Source organism: Coenobita brevimanus, chromosome 71 (genome assembly GCF_032717465.1).
Source record: "Coenobita brevimanus isolate Jiangsu-jjx chromosome 71, ASM3271746v2, whole genome shotgun sequence".
Taxonomy (NCBI): Eukaryota; Metazoa; Arthropoda; class Malacostraca; order Decapoda; family Coenobitidae; genus Coenobita; species Coenobita brevimanus.
In genome coordinates this window covers 29972668-29995246 of record NC_137024.1, presented here as the reverse complement: position 1 = coordinate 29995246, position 22579 = coordinate 29972668, and the positions used below count along the sequence as shown (strand labels likewise).

The window sequence follows — 22579 nt, the reverse complement described above, 5'->3', positions numbered from 1 at the left end:
TGCCTGGGAAACACAGTGCCCGAGAAAATCCTCTGGTGGACATGAACAAGATGCTTCTTCCCCCTCTTCATATCAAGCTTGGCCTTATGAAGAATTTCATGAAGGCCATGGACAAGGATGATGTTGCCTTCCAACACCTATGCACTCTGTTCCCAGCTCTCAGTTCTGCAAGGCTCCAGGAGGGCATCTTCATCGGACCTCAGATCCGGGAGGTGCTGAAGGATGAGGTATTCGAGGGGAAGCTCACCTTGAAGGAATTGAGAGCATGGGAAGCATTTAAGGTAGTCTGCCAAGGCTTCCTTGGTAACACATGGGCACTAGATTACCAAGAGTGTGTCGAGAAGTTGTTGCAGGCTCATCAGGATATGGGGTGCTGAATGTCTCTCAAGATTCACACTCTCCACTCCCACCTCAACTTCCCCCAGAACCTCGGAGCAGTAAGTGACGAACATGGGGAAAGGTTCCACCAAGATATTACTAAGATGGAGAGCAACTACCAAGGCAAGTGGAACCCCAGCATGATGGGGGACTTCTGCTGGATGCTCCTGCACGACATCCCGGAGGCAAAGTACACCAGATCATCCAAAAAAACTCACTTCTGACTGTCTGTAGTACTATGGTGTGTATTTATGCTTATATCCAAGTAATGGTAATATTTAGTTCTGTCAGTGTTCTGTGTCTGTTTTGTTTCATTCTGTAATATGCCATTTCAATATATGAAATAAACTCATTATATTATAAATACAGTAATCCCTCTAATATCCGAACGCCCAATATCCGAACATCCCCACTAACCGGACATAATCCTCCTGGGATCCAATATTCCCAAAATGGGCCAAAAACTGCAAAAAATTCGAAAAAAATCTGACTTTTTTCCCTCCCATAATTTGAAATTCCCGCCTGGCGCCAAACAGCTGTTACACCATGGTCCCTTCACCCCTTCCTTCCTCCCCCTCCCCCCTCCCCTGTCAGGTTGCCATTTGGTATTTTTCATTACCAAGTGTGGGCCAATTTGGTAATGAAAAATTCGTTTGGTAATGCATTAGAATAATGCATTACCAAGTGGATTTTTCACATGTATGAGGATACACAGGATGGAGATGGTGGATTGTTTGCTCTCTCTGATTAATCTGCTACCCTACATAGTGTGAAAATAATCAACATGGTGTTAGTTATAAGGAGAGTGATTACATGTATTTCCACTTGTATATATAATTACTGAAGAATATATGCTAGCTTTACGAAATTGGTAATGAAAAGTTATATTTGACAATGAAAGTTGAGGAGATTGGTAATGTGGCTGTTGCGATCTGGCAACTCTGTTACCCCACCAACATCAACAGTCACAGCTTAACTCCGATGGAGAGCAGATACTCATAACAGTGCAAGCCACAGGTGCTTGTTTTTTGTGAATAAACAGTGAATAAACTGCAATACCTTGCCACTAGAACACACAGGAATTTACAGTGTTGTGCAGTGTTAAGAAATTAGAATTTAGAGTGCAGAGGATTAACTGTGGACTGCAAACTGGCGGTTCAAACCAGTCCAAGACCAAGGGACTTGTAAGTACCCAGAATGTTTAATATTGTATAAACTCACCTCTAAAACCTCATTTTATGGTTCTTTTGCATTTATTTCAGTCTTTTATGTCCCTTATTGGTGTGATTTGGGTCTTAAATAGGTGCTATGCATGTCCAGAGGGAGTTGTATAGGTGTTTTTCAGAGTTAGGGTCCGTAAGTACTAGTCCATAAGCTGGGGCCCAATATCCGGACAGGACCACTATCCGGACCTGCCTATGGCTCTATTGATCCGGATATTGGAGGGGTTACTGTATATGCATTATAATAAAAAAAGTTATATGTGAAAGCACAAAAACTAGAGGTGATAGAGCAAAACTGTTTAGAAATTTTAATTAAGCATATCAAAATTGGTCAAAAACACCTATTCACATGCTTGCCTCAAATTTTTTTTGTTTTTTTTTGTAAACCAGTGTTATCAATCGCGAATAATACAAGGCTCATAAAAATGCTACTGACAACATACTGTATACAGTGACCCCTCCATCTGCATGCCTAATTTATCACTGAATTTTACCATGCAATTCAAAACACGCAAATGGTACCACTCAAACCCATGTTACGGTATATGGCTAAAAAATACAGTATAGTAAAATCCAAAAATTTTCCCAAAGTCCCCCTTTTGCCCTTCTGAAAATTTCTGACTCCCCACTGATCATACCAAGCATTCACTGTAGTAAACATACAATCCTTAGGAATATAACAATGGATAAAAAGGGGTAAATTAGGGTGTACAAAGTGGTAAACAAATGAGATAAAGTGATTACTGGACGTCGGAGAAGGGGGTATCTGAGGCTGACGGACTAAAGGAGGGGAAATGAGCATTCCCTCTAACCTCTTGAGGGCCAAGGCTAGGCCTCAAAGCCCTCAAAGTCGCTCCCCTCATTGTCATCACTGGCAGGTTGTGGCGTGTAGTGTGGTGTGGAGGTGTCAGGCTGGGGAAACTGAGATGGAAAGGCAGGCATCAGGGCAGTGGCAGGACCAAGGACGGTGATGATAACTGATTGGGAGGCCTCATATTTATCTTCTTCACCAGCTGCACTCACTGATCCCGCAAGATACAGTCTATTTCACTCTGAAATTCTTAACTTTAACTTGCCTGTGTTGTGCACAACTAATATGAGAGATTCCCTGAGATGGTTGGCATTCTCCATGACCAAAGTCAATTGTCATCATATCGACATCTCAACTCACTCTAAATCTAATGTTACTGGCTGCTCCTGTAGGCCCTCAGGTGCATGGCATTCCCCTTATCCACCTCTTCAATAAGGTCAGTGTTTGTTATTCCGGAGCAGCATCAGTGAACTGTACAATGTCCTCAGGAGTGACATCAGCAAAGACTTGCTGAATTACCTCTGCTGCCTAATGAGGTGCATTATGATAGGTATCGCTTACCATGCCAGATGTACATGAAGCATCAGTTTCCTCCAGCCATGCTCTATAGTCTCCTTCCAAACATCCATTCAAGATGTTAAGATGTCATTAATGGCATCTTTAATAATACAGCATTTCCAGGACTCCATATTGGTCTTGGCATGAAGGTTTCATGCCATGGATGTTTCAACTCCCTTCAGTATCTCCCCAGTCCTCTGATGCCATTTCAGCAACTTCAGTCCTCTGGTCTGTTGCATGTTGCACATCTTTGAAGGTATGTCCATACTACAGCCTCTTGGAGGTGGAGATGATCTCCTGACTGGAAGGCTGTACAATACTAGCAGTGTTTGGTGGCTGGAACACAACTTGACTGGCTGGGTGATGACTGACGTGACATGCTGAGTGACCCGGACAATTGCCCAATACAAAAAATCACTTTAAAGGAGATATTATTCTTGCAGTGCCTTTCAGTTGTTGGAACAAAAATTTTATTACACCACTCCAGCACACATGACAATGTCACCCACCCCTTCGAGCTGTGCATCAAAAGCACACCCAAATGCTCAACATTCTTCCACTGAAATGCCCTGAGCCATGCAAACTTGTGGATGACCAAAGGCTGTACCTTAAAGTCCCCTGTGATGGTACATGCAAACAGTGAGGTAAGGCACTCTTTGAAAGCCCCTGAACCCTCTCATCAAGGTTTCTTCATTCATCAGGATGCTGGTAGAGAAAAAAAAAAAAAAAAAAAAAAAAAAAGACCTGTTACATCCGTAGTGAACACCGTATATGGTCTAATTTGTAGCCGCCATCCTCAACCACCTTCCTGAAGAAAGTAGAAAAATCCTCAGCCACAGCCACACCACAAACCCTTGCATGGCGCAAATTCTTATAGGCACAGAACTTACTAAACGGACCGTTTCATTATTTGCGTAATTTTAATATACATCTCAAAAGCCTTTTCATGAATAGCATTAATGTACTCAGCCATTTTAAGTTCATGCTGGGCACATGTGTACATGTACACCACATTTTCAGTTTTCACCAGCACAGGATTATTCATATAGGAGTATTTCTCAATATCCTGGCTACCTGCTAGTTGCAATGCGTATGTTATGGACGAAAGATTCATTAATGTCATACCTTTTAGCAATGTCAACATTCTTTAGAGCTGAGTCTTCACAGCATCTTTTTATTTATCATTCTGCTAACATGGGCACCCACCGAAGCCTGTCACTACCTCCCTTGCTGACCAGTGTATGACTGGCAAATTCCACTGTGCATCAATTACAGTTGTGCTTCAGTATGGAATGGGGTTATAAATGAAAACTCATGAAACGACTTATCGTATACCAAAGCCAACATAACATGGGGTCAATGGGGATAGAAAGGGGTCCAACAACCATGTAAAAAAAAAAAAAAAAAAAAAAAAAAAAAATCCTTACCCTTCTAGGCTTGCTCTTGGCACCCTCAGTAGCATTACACTTTCCACCAGGGGTAGCAACCTTATCAGACATGATTTCCATGTCACAACTTTCAGCATTTCATATACAAACAGCTATCTATCTATCTATCTATTGCCAGATGCCTCAATCCCTTTTGGGGTGGCCACAAACAAATCGCCTCCAAGTCACCCTGTCCTCTGCCATCTCACTGCCCTGCTCCCAACTCACACCCCCCTCTCTCATATACCTCTCCACCCCATCCCTCTATCTCATCCTCGGCCTCCCCCTCAATCTTCCCCCCTCCACCTCACTCACATACACTCTCTTCGTCAGTCTTTCACCCTCCATCCTCTCCACATGGCCAAACCACCTCAGTGTGTTCCTCATAACGCTTCCTATCACATCCACATCCACACCACAATGCTCCTTTATATCCTCATTCGTCAGCCTGTCTCTCCATGTGACTCCACAGGCTCCTCTTAAATAACTCATTTCCACTGCTCTCACTCTTGACTTGTGTCCTTCCAACAACGTCCAAGCTTCACTTCCGTACGTTAGAGTTGGTATCACAATACTGTCATGTAGTAACTTTTTCACTTTCATGCTCACTTCCCTATTTCTTATCACTGCTTTCAAAGAACCAGCAACCTTTCTTCCCTGCTGTACCCTTTCACGCACTTCACCCTCCAAACCTCCATCCTTACTCATCACACTACCCAAGTATTTAAATGTACTCACCTTTTCCAATGCCTCACCATCCAACCTCGCTGTACATTCACTGACTTCACCTCTCTCAAAGACCATCACTTTACTCTTCCCTACATTCACCTTTAGATTCCGTTTCTTACACACTCTCCCAAACTCATCCACCAAGCCTTGCAGCTCCCCTTCATCTTCACTCAACAACACAGTATCATCTGCAAACAACAGTACAGGGAGTTTCCAAACACTATCCTCTCTCACCAGGGCCACTCCAACATCCACTACCCTACCTTGTACCTCTTTTATTACCCCATCCACTTAAAGATTGAACAACCATGGAGACATGACACATCCCTGTTTCAACCCAACTTTCAAAGAGAAAAATTCACTTAGTTCACCATCCACACGCACTGCAGCCTTCGCACCAACGTACATACTCTTCACAGCATTCAACAACTTCCCATCTACTCCATATATTCTTAACACTTTCCACAATCCTTGTCTATCCACCCTGTCATATGCTTACTCCAAATCCATGAAAGCCGCATACAACTTCTTTCCCTTCTCTAGAAACTTTTCCACTAAAGATCTAAGAATGAATATCTGATCTACACAACCTCCTCCCTTCCTAAAGCCTCCCTGTTCTTCTCCAACTAATTTCTCTGTTCTTTCTCTAACTCTGTCTATAAGTAACCTACCATACACTTTTCCTATTATACTAAGAAGACAAATGCCCCTATGATTACCACACACTTCTTTTTCCCCTTTTCCTTTGTACAAGGGAATAATTATACCTGACTTCCAATCCTCCAGGACTCTACCTTCCTCCCAGGCCAATCTGCACATCTTCCACATCCATTCTACTACTATCTCTCCCCCATGCTTCAGCATTTCACCACACACTCCATCAAGTCCTGGGGCTTTCCCCAATTTAACTTTCTTCATTGCTTCCACAACTTCTATCCTACTGATTTCTTCCTGTCTTCTCACCTCCCTCCTTCTCCCAGCCATTCCCCAGCCACTTATACTCGCATTACTTCCATCCTCTATGTTCAACAATTCCTTAAAGTGTTCTCTCCATCTGCTCACTTTTTCTCCCTTCTCCACTAGTAATCTACCATTTTTTCTTTCACTCCCCTGCTAACTTCACTTCCACCCTGTCTTACTCTTTTCACCTCTTTCCAGAACATTTTCTTACAGTCCCTCCACTTTACACTCAAATTCCTTCCAAATTCCTCATCCACTCTCTTCTTACTAATCTTTTCACCTCTCCCTTTCTTTCTACATATAACTCTCTCTTCCGCCTCTCAACTTCTTCCACGCCCCTATTTCTCATCCATTCATTGTATCCTTTCTTCTTTTGTGCCACAGCCTGTCTCACCTCTTCAGTCCACCACGCTGTTCCTTGCACCCCCCTCCGTCTTCTCTTCCTTCCACACACCACATCACATGCTGCACATATTTCTTCTGTAAATATCCTACACACACCTTCCATGTCTCCCATCTACTCCAATTCATATTTGCCCAATCGTTCCTCCACTTCTCTCTTATACTCTGCCTTTTTCTCATCCTCTTGTAACCTTTCCACTCTCCTTGCAACTACTCCTTCCTCTCATCTTTCCCTTCTTCTATTCCTCCATCTTACTTGAATTCTAATTCTGGCCACCACCAAGTAGTGGTCAGAAAGTCCACTCCCCCAACCTCTATGAGCTCTTGCATCCATTACACATCTTCGCATCCTTTCATCCACACACACATAATCAATCATTGCCTTCCTTTCATTCAGTTCACCACCCACCCTTCTCATCACTCGCCATGTATACATGTGGATCATTTTATGCCTGAAGAGGGTACTGGCTATCACCAACCCCCTCCCAGCACAAATGTCCACTAACGCACTCCCATTCTCATCTATCTCAGCAGGCACATCCCACTCACCAACTATTCCATCCACCTTCACGTTCCCAACTTTACCATTCACATCACCAATCAAAAACACTCTCTCATTCCTTCCAAACTTTTCCATGCACACTTCTACATTTGTCTAGAACTCTTCTCTCACTCTTCTAGCACGATCTTGCGTTGGCGCATACACACACACAATCGGCCACATTTGTATTCCAACTTTCAACTTTACCCACACAATCCTTGACCCAAATGATCCATACTGTCTTATGCTCTTCTTCCATCTTTTACTCACAACTATACATACTCCTTCCTTTGCCCTCTCATTCTCACCTACTCCTGCACATATACCCCATCCATACTCCCATTCGCTCACACTTTCTCCTCTCCATTTTGTTTCAGTTATTCCACATACATCCACTTTCGCACCCTCAAGCATCTGGACAATCTCTCTCTCTCTTCCACAGCTATCAATCCATTTAATATCGCACACTGCACTATTTACTGCACACTTGCACTGTTATATGGCAAATATCAATGGTATTTAAGATGACAGTGACCAGCCTTACTCATCCCTGAGTGGCATTATGTGAGCAATAAACCCCAACCATCCCTTGGATATAAACCTTCACCTGCTCAATCTGATTGGAGCACCTTTATTACCCACTAAACCACCAGGAGCCAAAATTTGGTTATATGGTTACCACCCATCATAGTAAATGGTTTCCTGGTGTACAAGAAACTTTTTTGGCTTGTCACTCAGTGTAGAGGCACCCACAGGCAGAAGGAAGAGGAAAGAATGAAGGAAAGACTCCCTCTTGTGTCTTTCTTTCCTTCATCTTTCCTCTTCCTTCTGCCTGTGGGTGGCTCTACACTGAGTGACAAGCCAAATAGTGTCCTGTACACCAGGAAATCATTTACTATGCTGGGTGGTAACCATATAACCAAATTTTGGCTCCTGGTGGTTTAGTGGGTAATAAAAGTGCTCCAATCGGATTGAGCCGGTGAAGGTTTATATCCAAGGAATGGTTGGAGTTTATTGCTCACGTAATGCCACTCAGGGATGAGTGAGGCTGGTCACTCTCATCTTAAAAGCCAGGACCAACTTTCCTAGCCCCAGGCTCCTACACTCCTCATGGGGCAATGTAGGATGGGATGATGGATGGATTTCAATGACTCTGCATGCAAGAAACAGAACAAAAGGGAGATGATTACAGCAAATGTAAATACTGGGCAGAAGTCTTGGCTCGAATGTCTGACTCTTGCCTTGCATGGGAGACATCATGTACATACAAGATCATCATACATGGCCAACACAATTTTCATATAAGCAAAATTTGCCATCGTTACTGAAAAACTGGGTTTAACTTTTAGTTCATCATTCTACTGATTTACCACATACCAAGCCCTGACCGTAGCATTATCAGGGAAACATGGGACAGGTATCGCACAGGACGTTCAAGCGAGCACAACAATGGCCAAAGTCAGATGGCTGAAATAGAAAGTGAGAGAGGGAAAGGGAAGACAATTCAGAGTATGCATGCACAGCGGCAATGTTTGGCAGACATTTTGACTTCTGTTACCATGCAGGACTTCCAAATGTCAATGTCTGGAACCTCATAGTCTGAGAGTTGATTTCTGAATTTTTCCCACATACATCATTTCCCTGCACGAACTGATTACAGATAGGGTTTATTTCTCCACTCAAATGGTGAACTGCGCACATGGAACTCAAGCAAATGGAGGGATCACTGCTCTAAATTTCCTTCATAATGGTGTACAGTACATTAGTGAATTACCTGAAAGACGCCATCAATCATCTCAAGGTGGTAACCACAGCTCTCTGGTACATCCACTTTCCACGGGCTCACTTCCTTCCTCGGAGGGTGGATTGGATGGTCTAGGAGGGCACGGTACATTTCAGCAGGGCAGGATAGGGAAACGAAAGGAAGAAAAAAGTAAAATAATGTATTATGAGTCTGAGTCTCCTTTCTATTCCAGATGCTGGTATGTATAAATCTAAGCTGTAAACTGCTACATATTTTGTATCTGCTTCATAATGGTATGTCTGTCATTGAAAAGTACAACCACAGTCTAGTCGAGATCATGGAAGTCAAGTCTGATAAAAGATATACAGGCAAGAGGGAGATAAGTAACTACTGTAAAATGCAGTAATACAGTAGTGAATTATATAGGAAAATAATGTAAATACTAAGTAGGAATTCTATTTTTACAAATTCATCACTATTTATCACAGACGACAATATGATGCATATAAAATCCATCTGAAACTACTGTGCAGTAACATGATAGAAGTTAAAACAGCAAGTGTCATAAGTGCGAGTATCAGGGCAGCAGAACCACACGCCCCCCTCAGGGCAGCTGAACCACATGCCCCCCTCTGACACAGTCCTGGTTGTTTATTGCCTGTTACCTCACCAAACTGCCGGCACACACCTCTCTCTACCCACTACCTCGGCACCTTAACACATCATCAAAGGAACATAATATAACTCAAATCAAGTGGCAATGACTGAAGCTGACAATGGCTGGATGTTGTACCAGATTTATAAACAACTAATTTATCATCTATGTATCTATCTACCATCCCATTTTTTTTTTTTTTTTTCCATTTCACTCTTGCTTCCTCCAGGTGATTCTGTTTAACTCTGGGAACACTCTTACAGTGAAGGTGTTAGAAACAATCTCTGCTAAACTCTTCCACTGACAAAGGTCTCCTCAAAGCTAAATAAAATGGCCAGGCTGTAACAAGAATAAAATATTCAATGACATCATCCAACCAATAGGGGTTAAGGAAATTCTATGTTGATGCCAACGGCTGAAATGGCTTGCACTGAAATTTTATGCAGTTAATAACAAACTCTTCCAGTGAAAAGTTAAAAAATGCTTATTCTTTTTCCTGGCATATCAGATACTTAAAAGGTGTGTGCCTGGAGCCAGTGAGTGGTAAAGTGAGGGTGAGACAACACTAACAAGACACCCCCCCTCTCCCCCTTATATCACACCACAACCCAAACACCCACCACCTACACTTAACACCCACACCTACACATGCCACATGCCATAATTCACAAGATATTAAAATACAGTACTATTATTTTAACATGGCAGAGAGGATTTACTTTAAATGCCAGAACTAACTGATATTACAGCAGTGAATTTTACAGGGCTCAAATTTATCTAATTCTGACAGATACTCAGATGGTATTACCATAATCATCCTCATCATCATCAACCTGTCATTAATATCCACAAAAAGATGCTAATACACAATAATTTTACAATACAACATGAATCAGTACTAAAAGGAAACGAGGGATTGAGCAGGTGGACATAGGGTGGGTGTTGAGTGCCAAGAGGCAGACAATGATGAAAATAGTGATAAATGTTGGTCTCACGGTGTGTTGGCCCCTGCGCCACGCCACCCTCACACCCAGCATCGCAGCCCGCCTCTGTAGTGGGGTCGCAATGTACCTCACACTAACTACCCACATACCATGACTACACACACCTACACTGCAGCACCATACATGTATCACTATCATACACTTGTTAAGCATCTCTGTCCATACATCACTACCAAACATACAAACTTCACTGCACAACAATCAAAGGATATACAAAAACAATCCATAATATCTTTAAAACTATACTGAGTCTACATGCAACAGTAAATCACTGAAGCTAAAACACTTCACAGAATCATTTCCAAGGTTCAAATAATAGCATACCTGGTAAGTATTGCTTGTTATTTTACCTCGTACTGTATTTCATTTCCAGTCTCATCCATGACCATTATTATCACTTCAACACTATCAGATCACAACATTCTGTACATGAATTTGTTACTGCTATGTATTTTCAGCAGTTAACACATTCAGACAATTTCTTTAATGAAGCATTTTCCTGGCACTACCAACCTCACAATATCCCATTACTGTACAAAATGGGGGATGGGTATGATCTGGGAAGAGGAAAATTAAAAGATTTAAAAATATATTGGTGCCCCATTAATTATTCTTACATCCATTCACCTTATCATTGAAAAATGTGAAATTCTCTATAACAACAAAGATATTAGAGATGCCTGAATGGGACAAAAATAGTATGATTAATATATCAGTCTAACTTAAAGCAAGCCTCATACATCAGATGTTAGATTACTCATAGTTACTAGCAAACCTCATGCAATAAGAAAAGCCAACTTAATCACCCAGCTCAAAATAATCCTAGGCAAAAATTATGTAAAAACAATGGTAGTAGTGCACATGAAGCATCGGACAGTTATATCATGGTTATTATAATTCAGTAACTTGTTTATTTTAACGTCAACGAAACCACATGTCAGAATCACACACACACACACACACACACACACACACACACACACCTGGAGAAAGCTTGGAATACAAAAGCCAAGAGGAGAGAGAGTAAACAAAAAATGGATAAGGGAGCACTTGATACAGATGTGCTTAGGATAGTGCAGAAAAAGGAGAAGGCTGTGTAAGATACTGTGGAGGGAAACAGAGGCATGGTTAAAATTGGTGATGCTAAGAAAAAGGTCAGAAAGACAAACAGGTTAGAACAAATGAATGGATAGAAATGGGAAAAATACTGAGATGGATTAACAATGAGGAGACAGCATGGGAGCATGAGATAAACATGGCATGAACAATATCTGGGTATAAAAAGATTAAGGTGAGGCGAGAGAAAGTAACTCTAAGAAGAGAGAGTGTTGCGAAGGAAATATCGAAGGCACTGTCAAGTTTAACCCCTAAAGATTGCAAATCTCCCACCCCGACTATCCCACCAGCTGCATTTTGGGTCTGGTTTTTCAACTGTCACCAAGGTATATTATGGCCTTACAGACTTCAAAAGCTTGAACTAACACACATGAAAATGATTATTTCACTCTCATATGTCTAATGGTTACTGCACTATCGACCGTCAAAGACAAAAAAAAAAGTCACTCATGTAAGAATGAAAATATGAAAATTTTGGAAAATACATTATTTTTGCCACGCCAAACAACCTTACAGAAATCAATAAAATCAATATGAATTTGTGCCTAGGCATGAAACAAGTTGAAGGGATGAACATGAAAAAAAAATAAAAAAGCAAATGAAGCAAATTTTTTTTTTTCATGCAAAATATATATATTCAGCCTGTCTATGATCACCAGTATTAGGACTTTAGATAGCACGGCCTGAAAATGATGAGTGCAACATTGGTCTTTAGGGGTTAAACACTACAGAAGAGTACTGTTAGATAATTAAGAGGGAGGACCAAAACGAGGAAGAAAAAGAAAAACCTGTCACTATATGATGAGACAAGAGAGAGAGAGAGAGAGAGAGAGAGAGAGAGAGAGAGAGAGAGAGAGACAGACAGACAGACAGACAGACTGATTATGACACTTAAAAGTAACAGAAAACTCGAAAAAAGGGCGAGATTGAACCTTTTTGTGAATGATGATGGCAGGATAAATGGCTGTTAATATAAACTATGGAAGGGTATCGTTCGTTTCCTGAAGCCTCCAACATGCTTGCATGCGTCGGCCTTGGTCACCTAATGGTAGTTTTCATATAGTAAATACCTGTATAGATGTTCAGAACAGTTTGAAAAGGAAGATGGCATGAGCAAAGTACATGTGTGTGTTCAAAAATGGATTGGATAAATGCAGATATGGAGACATGACAACAAAAGACAGACTCAAATCATGTACCCTCCAATCAGGTAACGACACTGCATGCACACGCGCGCGCACATACATACATATACATACACACACACACACACACACACACACACACACACACACAGTCAGAACCTACCAGGACACCCGTTGGTCTCCCCCTCCTCTTCAGGGGAGTCCCTCATCACCCTCAGTGCTATTGCTGTAGAGACACACCATCACTAATACTCACCTCATTACTCAATCCTCTTACTGTATTATATACACTTTATAAGTATTTTGCATATATTAATCACTTGGGTGCTGAAGGTCTTCTTTGGAAGAATATAATTTAGCATTATCCATAATGAAATCCTTAGGTAAGGAAGTGGAACTTAAAATATAATGTCCATATTACCAGAATTAAGATTATGGACATCTTCAACCTAAGAAAAAGCTCCCCAGAGTGGACTTTTGGCATATTTCAGCTCTAATAATATCATGTTTGCTAACCTGAGGACTGTTCACCAAGTCTGGGATTGATTAAAGTGACCAGAGCTGATCACCAATTCACTGACATTGATTATACAATGGGCATTATATTAATAAACTGGGTTTTGTATTCAGGGTAACAATATTTCCCATTATGCCTTCACTTGGGCTTTATATAATTAAATTCAACATCAACTGTAACTGCCTAAACTTTGGGAAATTTCTACTTCATGAGAAGTGGATTGTCCTGGACAGTTACATTTCTGTAAAACAGGGATCTGCTCAACTAGAATTATCAGAATCAGTTAACATATGGTCAGTGCAATTAAGTATACACCTGTCACTCTCAAGTTCCTGAGCTTTCTTTAGCCTTGGGTATACTGATAATGCTTATGAGGGATGAAATGGCAAGCTTTTCATTCACCATCAACATTTAGGGTCATATTCCAGGTGGCATAGGAAACTTTGTAGCACCTCTTCCTTGGCAATTTATTTTCCATCACACACCTAATCTGCTTCTGTAGGTTACAGTAACAACCTGATTTATGACAGGGTTACGTCAAGTAAAAACCAATCACATACATATTCACTGTAAATCAATTTGTCTACTTAACATGGGTTCAGTGGGAATATGATATGGGGTCAAGGGTCATGTTAAAAAAGAAAAAAAAAAAAAAAAAAAAAATCCGCCATCCACCAGAAGTATGTCATGGGCTGGTCTGAGTTGCAACCAGGGGTACCTGGGCCTAGGCAATCAATCCAGGTTGTCAGGTGATGAGCTATGAGGAGAGTGAAGCAGTGAGACAAGGAGGGCATAGTAGTGTAGTAGTGTGGCAGGTGGGGAACAATATATATATATATTTTTTTTTTAATGCGAGGAAGAAGGAACCAAAGGCCATGAGCCCGCAATAACAGTTCCCTCCAAGAGAAAAACAAAATACAATAGAGAGCCAAATTCAAGATCAATATGATGAGGCAGCATGAGAGCTTAAGTGCCTCAGTGATCTTGTTGGCCCCATGCCTGTCCTTATGACATTTAATAATGTCCAATTTAACATCAACAGGAATGGCTATACCTTACCCTTTTTGGCTTGCCCTCACCAGCATGAGTACTAACAAGCTTTCCACCAGGGTTAGCATCCTTACCTGCCATGTTCACCAAGTCACAAATTTCAGTATTAAATACACAAAAAGTTACAGTACTCCCTTGTTGTCTATAAGATTTTTTCCAACAGTTTAGACTATAAAAGGATTATTTTTCAGCTGGCAACTATTTATTAATTCCTTCCCAGGCAGCCAGTGGCAGCATTTTCTCACCAACCAACCATTCACCAGATTTTGACTCTGCCCACTTCCATCTATGCATCTCACTCTCACTTTAAATAAATAAGAAAATAATCTCAGTGTCTGTATCTCTTTCCATGGAAAATAATAAAATTTTTATGTAAATACAGTATATATGATGACAGTGCCAACCTGTATCTTTTGTTAAATACGTAGCTACTGTCTGCTCCGGACTTTTCACATTTCCCTCTAACTTATGAATTCTACTTTCAATTTTAATAATCAAAAAAATATTCTCAGTGCCTGTAGCTCCTTCTTTGGAATATAATAAAATCCTTACACCAGTATGCACACTGGTGATGCCAGCCTGTCTCCTCTGTATTATGCAGCTAGTCACCTGCTTTCATTTCTACTCATTTCCATCTATGCATCTCACTCTCACTTTTAATAAATAACAATATTCTTAGTGCCTGTAGCTGAATAAGTATGTACAGTATTCAATGGGGATAAGAGGGGCCTATAGTGGAATGGCATGCAGAAAGAAAATGCATCTTTGGATAATTAAAAATCATATTAACATATGTGGGTTATATAAGAGTTATACAATGATTATATCATGATGTCCACTGGAAAATTGGTATTGATGGGATTTGAATACTGACCTCACGTTAGGAACATAACCCCCGTTGATAAAAGGGAGACCTGGCAGCCCGTCTGAATAGGATCATTGTATGTGGCCTTCGCAAACACTTAGTAAGTGATTTTCAATTATTGTTATCCTAAAACTAGGTATCAGCCTTGTTTTCATCAATCATTATAGCAGTCGACTGCAGCCAATACGATTGTATAACATTACTGTACAGTATATATGTTTAATATTGACAGTGTTTGAACATGTAACATAACAGGAAACTGCAGTGCAACATGCAAATAAACTGCAAAGGAAGAGGTATTACCAAAACTCCTAAATGGCTTAAAAAAAAAAAAAAATGATATTGTATCATACTTCCTAATTATTCCTAGTCATACCTTTTTTGGCATCACAATCTCTTACTTTATTTTTGCTACCTTCAGATGATTTTGTTAAGCTTGAAGAGAAGCTCTCACACTGAAAGGCTTAAAAGCAGATGGTTTATAACTTCTTCACTACAAAGAAGTCTTCTCTCTCCTAAGCTATATAAAGCTTTCTGGAGGAGCAAGAATAAAATAGCAGATAGCATTGACTTATGGGAATTAACCCATAAACGGCAACATACAGTACTTGAAATACAAAATGCACTCCATGAGGAGGAAGGGGGAGGGGAGAACATTCTTCATATTTGTCTTCTTGTCCTACCAACTAATATGGGATGTGACAGGGTATAGGTATAATAATTTTCACATCAATGTGTGTCATAACTTAGCCACTACACATACAGTGTTTTGAAGTTTGATATTTTCACACTGATGAAAAAATATACATATATATATATATATATATATATATATATATATACATACAGTACCCTCGTGTCCAAAACGCGTTTGTCCAGCACGATTCGCGTCCAGCATGGAGAGCAAAAAATTAGTACGATTGAATACAGTTTAATTACTATAACGTGGGTGCATTAGCATAACACACACAGAGCTCTGAGAAGTGGGCGAAATCTGCAGAGTTCGCCTCTAGCACGATCACCCCCAGTCCAACACCGTCATACTGGACGTTCCTGTGATGCTGACAGCCAATCAAAACTTCTGATCAAGTTGCCTCCCCCACTCGCTATCGTGATATGATCGTGATGTCGCCCAATCAAAAATGCTTCTTCTATCACGTGATGTTTTGTTTAAATTTCTCCCACCACAGCGCCACTCAGTCGCATAATTCGTATTGGACGGTGCTTTTTTCTCGCTGCATTTTCTGCCCTTACTACTGCATTTTATCCTGTTCACAATGCCTAGGAAGCCTTCTGAGAACCCCAAGAAGCGGCGGCACCTCCCTCAGGCCACCAAGCTAGAAATCATCGAGAGGAAGAAGAAAAGGGAGAGGAAAGTGGACATCGCCAAGGCCTACGACGTGAATGAAGCCGGCATGAGGATTGTAATAAAAAACCAAGACAAGATCCTGGCAGCAGTGAAGGCTTACGGAGTGCTAGGACAGGCAGAAGCAGGACCTTCCATGGATGTGGATGAGGACAGTGATTCTGAGTGTGATTTCGCAGGATTTATGAGGGATGTTGAGAAGGAGCAGCAGCCATTACCCGCTAGTGATGCCAGCAGCCATCCTTCGGAGACCCAGTAGGACTACCTACAGCCTCGGATACCACCTTCCATTCCCAGCAAGCCCACCAACACTATCCTAAAAGGCTAGTTAACATTCATAGTAAAGCACCATTTATTATAATTACAGTAGTACCAATACATGTAAAGGTATATGGTAGATATTTAGGGTGACTTTTCCTAGGGTTGCTTTTTCCTAGGGTTGCTGACATAATTCATTTTTCCCCATAAGCTCTGTTGTTTGTCCAACACTTTTTTGGTCCAACACAGGACCTGTTCATGACACTATTACCGTGTTGGATGCGAGAGTACTGTGTATATATATATATATATACAGTAATCCCTTGATATAACAAATCCTGGTATTGTGAATTTTGGATATAATGAACTGTCAAATTGCAACCGAACTTCCCCCAGATTTTGCGAACAATGGTTGCTAAATGAAGGGGAAGTTCGGGAATCAGCCCACGGTGACAACAGTATCCCTTCCTGGCACAGTTAGTGTACCTGAACAGCATCCCTTCCTGGCACAGTTAGTGTACCTGAACAGCATCCCTTCCTGGCACAGTTAGTGTACCTGAACAGCATCCCTTCCTGGCACAGTTAGTGTACCTGAACAGCATCCCTTCCTGGCACAGTTAGTGTACCTGAACAGCATCCCTTCCTGGCACAGTTAGTGTACTTCAACAGCATCCCTTCCTGGCACAGTAAGTGTACCATAACAGTACTACATTAAACTGTATTCTTATTATAGGTATTGTATTCATATGTACAACTTCATACAGCATTGTACTTACATGTACAACTTCATAAACCATTGAATTCTCCAAGTAAAACTTTACAGAGTTAGTTTAGGTTATGTTTGAGCATGTAAGACTGAACTATTCCCTTTATATAGTGAACTGAGTTCAGTAATCCCTCAGAAATACTGACCCCTCGTATATAGCGAACTTTTGGATGTAGTGACCCACCCCTCCCCCCAATTAGTTCGTTATATCGAGGGTTTACTATGTATATATATATATATATATATATATATATATATATATATATATCCTTAGCCTTTATCATTCTTTTTCTGTGCCTGCCCTCCTCTCTTCCTATTTCTCCCATCTTTCCTGTCATTTCTTATTGCTTTTCTTTCCTTTACAGGTGGCTTTACATTGAGTGACAAGCCAAATGGTTTCCTGTAAGCCAAGAAACCATTTACAACGCTGGGTGGTAACCATATAACCAAACCATACGTGTTCCCTACGTGTCAACAAGTGGGTTGGTGGAGGGTTAGTGTCCCTCCCTGTAAAACATATAACTCAAAGTCAAATGGCCACCCCTTAAGGGATTATGGCATCTGGCAATAGACAGATAGATAGATATATATATACAGTATATATATATACAGTAATCCCTCTAATATCCGGACGCCCAATAACCGAACATCCCCACTAACCGAACCTTATCGTCCTGGGATCAAACATTCCCAAAATGGTCCGAAAATCCAAAAAAATTGGGAAAAAAATCGATTTTTTGCCGTCCGTAATTTGAACTTGCCGCGCGCGCCGCGTGAGAGCATTGTTTTGGTTCGTCATTCCTCCGACGTCCGATAGAGCGCCGCTGCATCCTCCCCACTTCCCGCCTGTCTCTCACCGCGACAAGACCTACGCTCTTCGTCATGGCTGCCCACGTGCTCGCTTTTGTGGTGGTGCCGTACTTGCTGCAAGGCCTCCTGCTGCTCTCTGCCCTACTCTTAGTGTGTGTGATGATGGCCCCGCCTCCTGAGAAAAGGAAGAGAGTGGTGTTGACTCTGGAGAAGAAACGGGAGATATTGGAGAAGGTTGATGCGGGTTGGTCTTCCTCTCGCATTCTCCGCGAGTTCAACCTGGCCCGGTCGACTTTGTTTGATATCAAGCGTTCCCGAGACAAGCTCATGCAGTACACGGCTGACTTCTCGTCGAGAAGCAAACGCAACGTGGAGAGGAAGGTTATGTTTACTCCCAAGTATGCAGAGATCGACCGCTCCACGTTGATTTGGTATCGACAGCAACGTGCAGCTGGTGTGATGGTACGTGGAACGGAGCTGAAGGCTGCTGCTGAGAAGTTTGCAAGGCTTCACGACGCCCTAGACTTCAAGGCATCCGAGGGTTGGCTCTTCGCGTTCAAGTTGCGACATGGCCTTACTAACCGTAAAGCACATGGCGAAGCATTGGACGCTAACGAGGATGGAGTGGACGAGTTTCGGCACAAGGTGAAAGGCTTGATCGACAGGGAGGGCCTCACTCTCGGTCAAGTCTATAACGCTGACGAAACTGGCCTATTCTATCGCTCGGTGCCAACGAACACTCTCGCCGATGAGACGGAGAAGCGTGTACCTGGCCGCAAGCTTTCTAAGGAACGGATATCTGCTTTGTGTTGTGCCAATGCTAACGGCATGCACCGGCTTAAGCCCGTTATTGTTGGCCGTGCAAAGCAGCCTCGGTGCCTTCGTGGGGTGATGGATGTCCTTCCTGTCGTATGGTACCATTCTTTGAAAGCATGGTTCACAGCTGTGATTTTCAAAGACTGGTTTCACCATCACTTCGTCAAGGAGGTCATACATTACCAGACGAAGACACTGGGAATTCCTCGCGACCAGGTAAAGGCTCTCCTTCTCCTCGACAATGCACCTGCCCACCCGTGCGACAAGGACTTGGTTGCTGAGAATGGCCGTATTAGGTGCATGTTTCTGCCACCTAATACGACTGCTCTCATTCAACCAATGGACCAAGGAGTGATCGTGGCAACAAAGCGCCTGTACCGTCGGAAGTTCCTGGACGAGGTGATGGTGGTTCTCGAGGACGAGGACGAGCGCAGGGAAGGACGTGACACTCGAGGCAAGCGGACTTTGGAAAACCTTCGCCGCTACAACATCAAGTCTGCGCTGTACAACTGGGCTAGTGCATGGAAGGAAGTCCCTGTGAAAACTCTTGAAAATGGTTGGTCTCGTCTGCTTCTCGGAACAGATGTGGAGTACGATTTCCTAGGGTTTGACGTGGATGACTTCCATGCACGGCTACGTACGCACGGCGACGATGTTGATGTGGACGATGTTCGTGAGTGGTTGGACGACGACGAGGGCGATCCTGGGTATCAGACGTTGTCTGATATCGAGATCGCGTCTTCGGTTGCTGGTGTCAGTCCCGAACTTGAAGATTCCGACGACGAAGGCGATGATGATGCAGACTCCGCCCAGCAGGACACTACTCCAGCCATCCCCAAGCTGAGCGCACTCCGGGAACATCTAGAGTTCGTCCTAGACTACCTGGAACACCCGGACTGCGACAGGGAGATGGGGCCCTTGGGACTCGTGGAGGAAGTGCGTGCTTTCCGGCAGCGCATCATCAATCGCCAGAATCGTCGGTCCTTGCGTCAGTCAACGATTGACAGTTTTTTCAGGCCCGTGACCCCCGCTGTGCCAAGCCCTGGTTCCACTCCGTTGCCTCCCCAAGACAGGCCCTCATGCTCCGAGCCACAGCCCAGCACATCAGCTACAGTGGAGTCACCGCTCGACGTGAGTTTGCGGCTGTCTTCAGAGTCTTCTGTAGTCGGTACGCCATCACCACTACCCACCGATGCACCCCTTGGACGCCTGCCAGTGATACTCTCGGGCTCTGACAGTGAATAAACAGCAAGAACTTCTCCACTAGACCACACGGGAATTTTGAGTGTTGTGCAGTGAAAAAAACGGTGTGTTGTGTTAAGGTTTTCAAGTTGGGAGAAAAGACTAAGTAGAAAAGAAATTTAACGTAACTAACCTTCTTTGTTTTGGCTTTGGAAACTTAAAAAACCTTGGGAAAAGTTAATGTGCAACACTTAAATTTAATGGAACATTATTTGGACTAAAGTGAACACTGTGAAAAGAACGGACTTCTGTGTGTTAGTGACTAAGTTCAGTGCAAGACTTCAGGAAGAGTGTAGTGCAAGTGCTTCAGGAAATCGTTCTTACTGTCAGAGTCCGAGAGGAGGCGGTTATTCATCGAGGTGGCCAGGGACTTGCTGTAAGTAGCCAAAATGTTTCATGTTGTACTATTTTCCATACTATATTTACCAGAATGTTTCATATTGTATTTTTTCCCATACTATACTTACCAGAAAGTGTCATACTGTACTTCTTTCCATACTAAACTTACCTCATGCATGTGCAGTAGGAATGTGTTTTTCAGAGTTCGGTTAGGTTCGGTTAGGTTAGGTTCGGTTAGAGTCCATAAGTACCAGAATGTTTATTAATGTATGAACATACTTCTAAACCCACATTTTATGTGTCTATTGCATTTATTTCAGTCATTTATGTGCCTTATTGGTGTGATTTGGGTGTTAAATAGGTGCTATGCATGTCCGGAGGGAGTTGTATAGGTGTTTCTCTGTGTTAGGGTCCGTAAGTACAAGTCCATAAGCTGGGGCCCAATATCCGGACAAAACCAATATCCGAACCTACCGATGGCTCTATTGATCCGGATATTGGAGTGATTACTGTATATATATATATATATATATATATATATATATATATATATATAGCCTCTATGGTACAGTGGTAAAGTGGGCATTTTCGTACACTGAAGAACGAGGGTTCGCGCCCCACCAGGGTAATAAACTTTGGGAGCGTTCTTCTGGCCATGTACTGCATTGGCGGACATCAGGGGTTCTGTGGTTAAACCAGTGTCGCATACTATAAAGTATGCTTACGCGAGCCGATTACACTTGGTTCTCAGACTACACACACATTCAAAGCCACTCCAACACTACAATACACCTACAAGCACTTCTCACCCAACATACTGTACAATCTCTACCAGACACCCTAAGGCACTTAGCAGAGATACATTGGCTGTATCGTCCCCACTTCGGTTGGGATAGGCCGATGCTGCAGTGGACACTCAAAAGGCTGATGAGATGAGATCTATATATATATATATATATATATATATATATATATATATATTCATCTTAACCCGCCCCAACCCGTAGACGTGAATTCACGTCCTCACATGATGTGCACTCATATCCCGGAGACGTAAATTAACGCGGCAACATTGCAAGGTCCCTACTTTGCACAATTTTCAATTTAATTTGCACAATTTTCAATTTTCGTGAGTGATTTTTGGCACATATACACGGGACACCTTCCTCTACAAGATGCCAGGCAGGGACAATGCCTTACCCAGCATGACCTCCTCCCCCCCCTGCATGCCCTTTTCTCAGCAATTCACCTGTTATCAGTGACCTGGCCAGTAAAGCCATGTCATGCCACGGTACAAAATTCAGGGCCAGAGTGATTCCCCAATCGATGACAATGTGGAGGACAAACATTAGAGGAAGAAACAATCAGAAATGACGATCAGGTAATGTGGCAAAAAAAGGTCAGGAATGGTGATGAGTTAGTGAGTGAAACAATGCTTATAATGCTTATATTACCGTTTGAAAACCAATATACTCTCGTCCTACATATAAATTCGTACCAAATAAATAAATAAATACCGTTTATGAGTGGTGTGGAATAGTTATCCTCCCATAGAACTTGTTTTCTTTGCAGCCAGCCTGATAGAAAACCCTGTAAGGTAAGGAGGTACTCCTACCTGGATTGAGTATTTTAAACCTCAGGTGAGCAATTTCTCTATGAATTTTCGATGTTTCTCACCAAAAGCGGATGTTTGAGCAAAAAAAAAAAAAAAAAAAAAAAAAAAAAAAAAAAAGGTCCAAAAATGTCAGGACTGGGGTATACCACTGCCCAGAAAATGTCGGGATGGGGGGGGTTAAATGTCAGGACCAACTGCCTAGCCCCGGGTTCCTACGCTCCTCGTGGGGCAACGTAGGATTG

At 42.2% G+C, this 22579-nt stretch overlaps 1 protein-coding gene across 1 annotated transcript in view; it reads right to left on the bottom strand.

Annotated features, from left to right (window-relative positions):
- AMPdeam (AMP deaminase) overlaps positions 1-22579 on the bottom strand; it is a 317845-nt gene that overhangs the window by 162392 nt on the left and 132874 nt on the right. The window contains exons 8-9 of the mRNA XM_080277977.1: positions 12857-12919; positions 8804-8904 (exon numbers count right to left, since the gene is read on the bottom strand). Of these exons, the coding sequence (XP_080134103.1) occupies positions 8804-8904; positions 12857-12919 (164 nt within the window). The remainder of the gene's footprint in view (positions 1-8803; positions 8905-12856; positions 12920-22579) is intronic.